The sequence below is a fragment of the Rhincodon typus genome, chromosome 10 (genome assembly GCF_021869965.1).
Source record: "Rhincodon typus isolate 14 chromosome 10, sRhiTyp1.1, whole genome shotgun sequence".
Taxonomy (NCBI): Eukaryota; Metazoa; Chordata; class Chondrichthyes; order Orectolobiformes; family Rhincodontidae; genus Rhincodon; species Rhincodon typus.
This window is the reverse complement of record NC_063341.1, coordinates 76,482,677-76,494,234: the sequence shown is the minus strand read 5'-3', so window position 1 is coordinate 76,494,234 and position 11,558 is coordinate 76,482,677. Positions and strand designations below refer to the sequence as shown.

The 11,558-nt window shown below is 46.2% G+C and overlaps 1 protein-coding gene across 1 annotated transcript in view; it reads left to right on the top strand.

The window, feature by feature from the left end:
- uox (urate oxidase) overlaps positions 1–11,558 on the top strand; it is a 31,854-nt gene that overhangs the window by 3,600 nt on the left and 16,696 nt on the right. The window contains exon 2 of the mRNA XM_020515865.2: positions 4,873–5,091. Coding sequence (XP_020371454.1) covers positions 4,873–5,091 — 219 coding nt within the window. The remainder of the gene's footprint in view (positions 1–4,872; positions 5,092–11,558) is intronic.

Below are 11,558 nucleotides of genomic sequence, written 5' to 3'. Positions count from 1 at the left end.
AGAAGGGTCTAGGCCCAAAACGTCACCTTTCCTGCTCCTCTGATGCTGCTTGGCCTGCTGTGTTCATCCAGCTCTACGCCTTGTTATCTTGGATAGAGAAATGGATCACTTTCAGCAGTGACTGGTTGATCATTAGCTAAACATTATGCAATGTAATGTTGAACAACAAGAATTCAAGGTACATAGCCATGACTCTAAAAGGTCAATCCTGAAAAGGTCTGATCTCCGCCACGGATTTCTGGCCCTCATACTTCATCTTGGGGGTGTGAAGACCAGGGAGAGGTGGCGGAGTTTTGTGGAGAGGAAGCAGATATTGCTGGAGAAACTCAGCAGGTCTGGCAGAAAGGAGACAGAAAACAGTTAACGTTTCAGGTCCAGTGCAAGTTCTGAAGAAGGGTCACTAGATTTGAAACATCGCTATTTTCTCTCTCCACAGATGCTGCCAGACCTGCTGTGTTTCTCCAGCATTTTCTGCCTTTGATTTAGAGTCTGCAGGGTCCATAGTTCTTTGCTTTATTATATCAGCAGAGTTTTGTGTCTGAATACCTTTGACCTCTGGCTACAAGCTGTAAGTGAAGGGGAGTGAATGGACTGAAGGGCCAATGAGTCTGTTAATAAGTTTAACATTAATCATTTACCGACCGGCTGGTATACAGAGCAGAACATTCAGGGAGACAGTTGAGGGAAAGTAGGTGGGGAATTGGATAAATATTTTGTGAGGAAGAGTTTGAGAGCTAGGCGAGTGGGCGAAATGCAAGGCTTCCTCATAATGTGGCATACCAGCATGATTTTAAAGAGTAAATTGTAATTTGCAGAGAACGTCACATTCTGGAGCATGCATTGTCTACGGTGTTGTCCCATGCTGAGAGACTGAGTAATTTGGGTCAATATTTTCCAGAGCGGGGAGAACAGGAGGTCATTTCACAGAAACGTACAAGGTTTCAAATGAGAAACAAAAGCAGAAATTGCTAGAGAAGCTCAGAAGGTCTGGCGGCATCTGTGGAGAGAAATCAGAGTTAATGTTTCAGGTCGAGTGACCTTTCCGCAGTGTTTCTGATTTATAGCATCTGCAGTTCTTTCGGTTTTTATTTAAGATTTTAAATCAGCTTTTTTTATATTTTCGCAACGCACGAGAGCATCACAAAGCAACATTTACAGGAGTCATGTGTAGGCCAGTCTGGATAAGGATGGCAGATTTCCTTCATTAGTGAATCAGAAGGGTTTTACAACAATTGATTTATAATTGTTATGTGTCCAATTACAGCAAAAAGTTTTGTTTTGCGTGCAGTACAGGCAGGTCATGCCATACAAAATGCATTAGGGTAATAGAACAGAGCGAGGAATACAATGTTACAGCTGCAGAGAAGGTGCACAAAGAGCGAGATCAACATTAAATTTAAAATTTGAGAGGTCCATTCAGGAGTATAATTACAGTGGGGAAGAACCTTGATAGATGATATCGTTCCACGGTCATCATTACTGATAATAGCTATTAATTACAGAGTTACTAATTAAATGAATTTAAATTTCACCAGAGAAACAGAAAATCAGGCTATTCAATATAATCATGGCTAATGGTGCAACTCCCCCTGTTCCTGCTTTCTCCCCCATATCCTTTAATCCCTTCAGCCCGAAGAACTATATCTAACTCCTTCTTAAAAACATTCAATGTTTTGGCCTCAACCACTTTCTGTGGCTGTGAATTCTACAGGCTCATTCAGTCTCCTCAGCTCAGTCCTCCACATCCTCTACTCTTAGGCTGTGGTCTTTTTTTTCCTTTATTCATTCACGGGATGAGGGCATCGCTGGCCAGGCAGCATTCATTGCCCATCTCTAATTGCCCCAGGGGGCAGTTCAGAGTCAACCACATTGCTGTGGGTCTGGAGTCACACGTAGGCCAGACCAGGTAAGGATGGCAGTTTCCTTCCCTAAAGAGCATTAGTGAATCAGATGGGTTTTTCCAACAATTGACAATGGATTCATGGTTATCATTAGATTCTTAATTCCAGATATTTATTGAATTCAAATTCCACCATTTGCCACGGCAGGATTCGAACTCAAGTCCCCAGAACATTATCTGGATCTCTGGATTAACAGTCCAGCAATAATACCACGAGTCCATCACCTCCCTCTCTGGTTCTGGATTCCCGGGTCAACAGGAATATCCTTCCTGCTGTTTAGTCCTGTTAGAATTTTGTAGGTTTCGATGAGATCCCCTCCTCAATCTTCTAAATCCCAGTGAATATAATCCTAACCAATCCAGTCTCTCTTCATACGTCGGTCATGCCATCCCAGGAATCAGTCTGGTAAACCTTCACTGCACTCCCTACATTGCCAGAACATCCTTCCTCAGGTAAGGAGACGATAACTACATACAGCACTGGAAGTGTGGTCTCACCAAGGCCCTGTACAATTGCAGCAAGATATCCCTGTTCCTGTACTCGAATCCTCTCACTGTGAAGACTAATATGCCATTTGCTTTGCGTACCACCTACAGGCTTTCTTTTACTGACTGGTGTACCCAGGTTTTGTTGTACCCTTTCCTTTCCCAATATATCACCATTCAGAATATAATCTGCCTTCCTGTGTCTACTACCAAAGTGGATGACCTCAATTTATCCACATTATACATTATTACTACACAGTGCCCCCAGTTATCGGGAGTTGACGGTCCAGTGGTATTATCCTGGACTGTTAATTCAGAGACCCACGCAATATTCCTGGGAACCTGGGTCCAAACCAATCATGGCCAATGGTGGAATTTGAATTCAACAAAATTTTATGGAAGGAGATCTGCCAGCCTTACCCTGTTTGGTCTCAATGACTCCAGACCCACAGCAATGTGGTTGACTCTCAGAAGACCTCTGGGTAATTATGGATGGCCAGCGGTCACCCACACCTGGGAATGAATTTACAAAGCCCCTGCTCCAGCTCCAAAATCCAGACTTCCTGGACCTGTAGCTGGAGACCCTTCCTGTACACATACTAGCCCTAGGCACTGCAATGGTGTCTGACTTCCTTCTTACATAGAGTTGGAGCAGCAAACCACGGCCCTGAGCTGTCCCTCCATGACTTATGCCTTTAAACTAAACCCTTAACTTGCCCTTCAAATCAATTATTCTAGGTTCCTTCCTTGCTGGACCTTTGTACTATTGATCTCACTAACTTGAAAATCAAATGAAAATCCTTCAAACTATAAGCAATAAGCGTGGTATAAATATTTACCTCATCTTACTCACATAAGCAGCTGCTTCCCATTGCCTTGAGTTACTTTACTGATATTCTTCCCAGAATGCTCCACTGTGAACTGTGGGACACTCTTCCCAGAGTGCTTCACCACGATGCTGACTGCGGGACACTCTTCCCAGAGTGCTTCACCACGATGCTGACTGCGGGACGCTCTTCCCAGAGTGCTTCACCGCGATGCTGACTGTGGGACGCTCTTCCCAGACTGCTTCACCGCGACGCTGACTGCGGGATGCTCTTCCCAGACTGCTTCACCGTGACGCTGACTGCAGGACACTCTTCCCAGACTGCTGCACCGTGACGCTGACTGCGGGACACTCTTCCCAGACTGTTTCACCGCGATGCTGACTGCGGGACACTCTTCCCAGACTGCTTTACCATGATACTGACTGCGGGACATTCTTCCCAGACTGCTTAAGATTGTTGATGGTCCATCACTTAAGCCTGGAAGGATAGATGTTTTGGTCTTTCAGGAATTCAAGAGATATGGGGAATGAGCTGCAAAGTGGATTTACACCATAATCAGCCATAATCATATTGGACAGTGGGACAGGTTTGATGGACTGAATGGTCTACTCCTGCTCCTATTTCTTAATTTTCTGTGATTTTAACCTGTGTGAGCATCACATTCTAGGCTTCCACAGTTCTCCATCATTAACCAAACTCTCCATGTATGGTTCCAGCAGGTAGAAGTGCCAACAGCAGGTGACCTAACTGTGAACTTTGGTTTTTATGTGTACACTTCATAGTCTTATACTGCAGTGTTTTTCCTTTCTGAGGTATTCTTATTGACACTCTTATAGCACTCTGACACAACAAAAGAACAATATTGTCAATATCCACTCACTGAACATGGGCAACGCTGGCTCACCCAGCATTTATTATCCATCCCTAATTGTCTGGAGGAATACTTAAAACTCAATCATGTTGCTATGGTCCTGGAGTCACATGTACACCAGACTGGTTAAGGACAGAATGGTTCCTTCCCTAAAGGATATTAATGAACCAAATGGGTTTTTAATCCCCCTAACCAACAATATCATTAGACTCTCAACTCCAGGCTTTTATTGAATCTCAATTCGATTATCTGCCACAGTGGGATTTGACACCAGGTCCCCAGAGATTACCTGAAGCCTCTGGATTGATTGTTTAGCGACAATACCATTGCACCATTACCTCCCCGATTTTTAGATAAAACACTGGGGATGATTCTGGAGGGTCTCATGTGATGAGGGAGCATCTGTTGAGAGTGAACGACAGTCAGAACCCTGACAAAATTCCTCCAGACAATCAAAGGTTGGACTCAGACATCTTTCCTCTCTCTCCCTCCCTCTCCCTCTCTCCCTCCCTCTCTCTCTTCATCCCTCTCTCTCCCTCTCTCTCTCTCTCCCTCTCCCTCTCTCTCTCCCTCTCTCTCTCTCCCTCCCTCTGTCTCTCCCTCTCTCTCCCTCTCCCTCTCTCTCTCCCTCCCTCTCTCTCTCCCTCTCTTTCCCTCCCTCTCTCTCTCCCTCTCTTTCCCTCCCTCCCTCTCTCTCTATCTGTTCTCAGGTGCTATCTAACGGAGCTTTATACTTCCAGAATGTTCTCCCTGATGGTTTTGCTCAGATTGTGTTTTCCTTGGTAAAGCAGGGAGATGTGGAATTTGTCCGGACGGGATACGGGAAAGATGTAGTGAAGGTCCTCACAATCAGGAGAGAGGGAAAGCATCATTACATCAAAGAGATCGAAGCAAACATTCAGCTTACACTGAAGACCTTAAAGGATTACATGCACGGAGACAATTCTGATATTATTCCTACTGACACAATGAAAAATACCATTCACGCCTTGGCTAAGCTCAAAGGGGTAAGTGTGCTTCTGTTTTTTTTTGCTGTAAATGTAAATTTATCATAGTCCCATTGTGATGGTGATTCAAAGCACAGTGGCACAGTGGTTAGCACTGCTGCCTCACAGTGCCAGGGACTCAGGTTCGATACCACCCTTGGGTGACTGTCTGTGTGGAGTTTGCACATTTTCCCTGTGTTTGCGTGGGTTTCCTCCGGATGCTCCGGTTTCCTCCCACAGCCCAAAGATGTGCATGTTAGGTGGATTGGCCGTGCTAAATTGCCCATAGTGTTCAGGGATGTGCAGATTAGATGGGTCACAGGGGGATGGGTCTGGGTGGGATGCTCTCAGGGTTGGTGTGGACTTGCTGGGCTGAAGGGCCTGTTTCCACACTGTGGGGATTCTATGATTTCTAAGGGAGAGGGTGAGAATGAGAGTTCTTCATGGTAACCTCAGCTGGTGTGGGAATTGAACCTGTGCTGCTGGTATCAGTCTGCATTATAAACTACTGCCCTGCTAACTAAGCTAACAACAACCCAGTCCTCCTTGCATACCAGACTATCGAGTCAGAATTTTACAGCATGGAAAGAGACTCTTAAGCCCATCATGTCCATGCTGGTCATCAAGCACCTATCAGGTCTAGTCCCATTTACCAGGACGTAGCCTTATATACTATGGCACTTTTGGCGCTCAAGTTTTCCTGTTCCTGTTTGGTGGCTTCACCAGGTTGGTACCTCATCTTCAGGTATGCCTGGTGCTGCTCCTGGCATACCCTCCTGCACTCTCCATTGAACCAGGGTTGATCCCCTGGCTTGATGGTAATGGTTGAGTGGGGGATATGCCGGGCCATGAGGTTACAGATTGTGCTGGAGTACAATTCTGCTGCTATTGATGGCCCATAGCGCCTCATGGATGCACAGTCTTGAGTTGCTAGATCTGTGCAAAGTCTGTCCCATTTAGCACGGTGATAGTACCACTCAATACGATGGAGGTTATTCTCAAAGTGAAGGCGGGACTTCATCTCCACAAGGACTGTGCGATGGTCACTCTTACTGCCATGGACAGATACAACTGCAGCTGGCAGATTGATAAGGATGAGGTCAAGTATGTTTTTCCCTTTTGTTGGTTCCTCACCACCTGCCGCAGACCCAGTCGAGCAGCGATGTCCTTTAGGACCCAACCAGCTCGATCAGTAATACTGCTGCTGAGCCACTCTTAGTGGTGGACACTGAAATCCCCCACCCAGAATACATTTTGTGCCCATCCTCAGTGCTTCCTCTAAGTGTTGTTCAACATGGAGGAGTACTGATTCATCAGCTGAGGGAGGCCGGTATGTGGTAATCAGCAGGAGGTTTCCTTGCACCATGTTTAACCTGAAGCCATGAGACTTCATGGGGTCCAGAGTCAATGCTGAGGACTCCCAGAGCAACACTGTATCCCACTGTGCCCCCACCTCTGTGGGTCTGTCCTGCCTGTGGCACAGGACATATCCAGGGATGGTGATGGTGGTGTCTGGGACATTGTCTGTAAGGTATGATTCTGTGAGTATGACAATGTCAGGCTGTTGCTTAACTAGTCTGTGGGACAGCTCTCCCAATTTTGGCACTAACCCCCAGATGTTAGTGAGGGGGGAGGACTTTGCAGGGTCGACAGGGCTATTTCTGCTGTTGCCTTTTCCAGTGCCTAGGTCAATGCCAGGTGATCCGTCCAGTTTCAATTCTTTGTGTCGATAGGTACAAATGAATGGCTTGCTCAGCCATTTCAGAGGGCAGTTGAGAGTCAACCACGTTGCTGTGGGTCTGGAGTCACACATAGGCCAGACCAGGTGAGGGTGGCAGATTTCCTCCCTTGAAAGATATAGTTTTTCCAACAATCGACAATGATTTCATGGTGATCGGTAGATTCTTAATTCCAGATTTTTTTTTTGAATTCCAATTCCACCATCTGCCGGGGTGGGATTTGAACCCAGGTCCCCAGAACATCAGCTGGGTTTCTGGATTCATAGTCTAGCGATAATACCACTAGGCCATCACCTACCCAGTAGTGATGGAATACTTCCCACTTGCCTGGATGAGTGCAGCCCCAACAACACTCAAGAAGCTTGACACCATCCAGGACAAAGCAGCCCGCTTGATTGGCACCACATCCACAAACATCCACTCCCTCCACCACCGACACTCAGTAGCAGCAGTGTGTACTATCTACAAGATGCAATGCAGAAATTCACTGAAGATCCTCAGACAGCACCTTCCAAACCCATGACCACTTCCATCTAGAAGGACAAAGACAGTAGACATATGGGAACACCACCACCTCCAAGTTTCCCTCCAAGTCACTCACCATCCTGACCTTGGAAATATATTGCCATTCCTTCACTGTCGCTGGGTTAAAATCCTGGAATTCCCTCCCTAAGGGCATTGTGGGTCAACCCACAGCAGGAGGACTGCAGCGGTTCAAGGAGGCAGCTCACCCCCCCCTTCTCAAGGGCAACTAGGGACGGGCAAGAAATGCTGGCCAGCCCACATCCCACAAATGAATCTTCCTTAAATCATCTCTAAACTTTATCTTTATTGAAGAGGGTTTCAGCACTCTATGAACAGATCCTGGATATTTTGTTTGTGTATTGGACATGCTTGATTTTCTTCACAGCAGTATAAAACAGACAGTAATTGCTCAGTGTGCAGGAACTTTATCTCCAGAGGTCCGTACAATGTTTTGAATTGTCTTCAGCTTATAGCTTCGAGCATTGGCTTGTGGTTTGGTTCCAGTTTGAATACAATTTAGATATCCCCTCAGGTAGCCATTGGACTGTTTTGACTTGGAAAAGATCTCTCTCTATCAGTGACTATGATATGTTACTTCAGAAGCCCTTTATTTACACCAGAGTACATAATACACGTATTTTGTTTGTTCATGGGATGTGAGCATCACTGCTGAGACCAGCATTTATGCTCATGATCTAAGTTCTAAGTTCCAAGTTCCCAGTATCAACCACATAGTTGTGGGTGTGTAGTCATATACAGACTTAGGAGGGTAGATTTCCTTCCTTAAAGGACTGCAATGAACCAGATCATTACTTTTTAATTTTGCAACAACTGATGGTAGCTCCTGTTAAGCCTATTTTCATTGAAATCAGATTTCACCATGTACCACAGGATAGGAACCTTTATGGGCCTGCTTTTCCATATCACTACCCCAGTGACATTAACACAACATCACTGTCTCCCCACTTCCAGGTAAGTGCACTGTCACCGGTACAGACTATTTCATCTCTCGGAGATAGCAAGAACTGCAGATGCTGGAGAATCTGAGATAACAAGGTATAGAGCTGGATGAACACAGCAGGCCAGGCAGCATCAGAGGAGCAGGAGAGTTGATGTTTCGGGCTTAACGCTGAACTCTCAATGATACTGTGTGCAAGAGGAGAAATGAAACAGTCCTGGAGCCTTCACCAGGACTGTTTCATTTCTCCTCTTGCACACAGTATCATTGAGAGTTCAGCATTAAGCCATTGGACACATCACTATATCATAGCTTTGCTGGCTGTCTGCTTATGTACGGTGGTTCAGCTTAGGTGTGGTTCAGTTCTACAGCAGACACCTCGGGGTGCTACAGCAGGATCACCAATGCTGCCTGCACATGATCCTGCGAATCCGCTGGGAAGACAATGCAGCAACACTGGTGTCCTCGACCAGGCTAACATTCCGAGCATCAAGGCACTGACTGCCCTTGATGGGCTGGGCACATCATCTGCATGACCCACACGAGACTCCCCGAGCAGCTACTCCACTCCCAGCTCCGAAATGGCAGGCGAGCCCCATGTGGACAGAGGAAACGCTTCAGTGATACCCTCAAGGCCTCACTGGCAAAGTGCGACATTCCCACAGACACCTGGGAATTACTGGCCCAAGACCGTCCAAAGTGGAGGAGGAGCATCCGGAAAGGCGTTGAGCTCCTCGAGACTTGCCATCGGGAAAAATCGGAAGCCGGGCGAAAACAGTGAAAGGAGCGCGCTGTCACACCAACGCCCTACCCACCCCTCCCCATGACCCACCATCTGCCCCAAGGGTAACAGAGCCTGCAATAGCTGTACCGGTCTGTATAGCCACTGACAAAGTCACCCTGAGAGTGGGGGAGAGTCACCCCTCATCCATGAGGGACCGCCGATGATGATGGTGGTGGTTCAATTGAACACAGTGAGCATGAGTCAGCTACCAGACTCACATAGTCAACATAGACCTTTCGAACAATTAGACCCACTATTGTAATATCAAGGTGACCCGTTACTTCTAATTGTCCCGTCCTGTACACACGAGAATGGCCACTCAGTACCTTGTCCCACCCATTAGAAAGGTAAAAGCTGCTTCATTAACCAACGAGGAGCCAGACTGAATGAAATCGCTGTCTTCAACAAACAGAGGGATCTAGGCTTACAGGTCTACAGTTCCCTGAAAGTGGCAACACAAGTGGATAAATATAGACATAGAACATAGATCAGTACAGCACAGTACAGGCCCTTCGGCCCATGATGTTGTGCTGACCTATTATTCAAAGTGATAAAGTGGTCAAGAAGGCATATGGCATGCCTTCATCGGTCAGGGCATACAGTACAAAAATTGGCAAGTCATGTTGTATAGAACTTTAGTTCGGCCCCACATTTAGAATATCGCATACAGTTCAGGTCGCCACACTGACAGAAGGATGTAGAGGCATTGGAGAGGGCACAGAAACAGTTTACCGGGGTGTGGCCTGGTTTGGAGGGTATCAGCTATGAGGAGAGGTTGGACAGACGTGATTTGTTCTCACTTGAACATTAAAGGATGAGGGGGCAACCTGATTGGCATTTACAAAATTATGAAAGGCATGGATAGAATGGATATTAGGGGTCTTTCTCCCAGAGTAGAAATGTCAATTACTCGGGAACAAAGTTTAAAGTAAAAGGGGGTAAGTTTAAAGGAGATGTGGGGGGTAAATTTTTTTACACAGAGTGTGCTAAGTGCCTGGAATGTGCTGCCAGAGGAGGTGGTGGAGATGGATACAGTATCAACGTTTAGGAGGCATTTGACAGATACATGAGTAGGCAGGGAATAGGGGGTTATGGACTGTATAGAGGTGAAAGGTTTTTAGCTTAGAAAGACATCATGTGTCAGCGCAGGCCTGCTTGGCTGAAGGGTCTGTTTCTGTACTGTTCTTCTTCTTTCCCAAATCCAGTATTTTTGGAACAAATATCCCCAAAATAATGAAATAACTACAATTCTTACCTCCTATGGTATTCCACCCGGGCTGCGTGTGCCTTGGGAGAAATCTTCCATTCCCGACATCTCTATGGCATTCCTAGAGGATTGGAAACCTCAATGTAGATGCAGAAACTATTGGAGCAGGCACGGTCTGTTATCTTGCACAGTACAGAGCAGGACAACAATGGATACGCTCACAGAACCGGGGGGAGGGGGGGGCATTTCCTCTTCTCATTCATTGTCAGGACTTGGGCTTTGTTGGCAAGGTTAGCAATAATCTCCCATCCTTTGTGGGCCTCGGGAAAGTGTCGGGGGGTCATCTTGAGCCATTGCTGTGGGTGTGTGGTGTAGAACCACCCACAATGCCGTTCGGGACAGAATTCCAGGATTTTGACATTCTGACCCAGCCACACTGAAGGAATGGCGGTATATTTCCAAGTCAGGATGGTGAGTGGCTTGGAGGGGAACTTGCAGGTGGCCTTGAAACGTTAGCTCCGATTTCTCTACACAGACCTGCTGAGTTTTTCCAGCAATTTCTGTTTTTGTTTCTAACATGCTGGTAAATCTCTACTGGACCTTCTTCGGTGCAATCACATTCCTCCTATAATATGGATTCCAGAACTGCACACAATATTCGAGCTGTGGGCTAACCAATGTTTTATGCAGTTCCAGCATCATCCCCTGCTCTCAAACTCTATGCTACAGCTAATAATGGCAAACGTACCAAATGCTTTCTTAGCTACTTTGCCTACCTGCCCTGATACCTTAAGGTACCAGCGTAGATACAAAGTCCCTCTGATCTCATTGCAGAATCCCACTGTTCATTCATGTATTCCTTTGTCATGTGTGTCCTGCCCAAGAGCATCACCCTCACATTTATCTGGATTGAGCTCCATTTGCCACTGACCAGCCCATCTAAATCCTCCTGTAATCTAAGGCTATCCTCCTGACAGTTTCCAACCTCGTTACTGAGGATCTGGAGACAGGCCAGCCGATTTCCTTCCACAGCAAAAGACATTGGTGAACCAAGTTTTATGAATTCAAATTTCACTATACACCACGGCAGGATTCACACTCAGGTCCCCACAACATTCCCTGGATCTCTGGATGAATAGACTAGTGATAATACTACTGGCCCATTGCCTCAGTGAACCAGGTTCTATTCCCATCACCAAATCACTCTGAATTTTTTTAATCTCATTGGTAACCACAAACAGTAAATCATCTGTGTTTCCAACTAAATAGTTTACA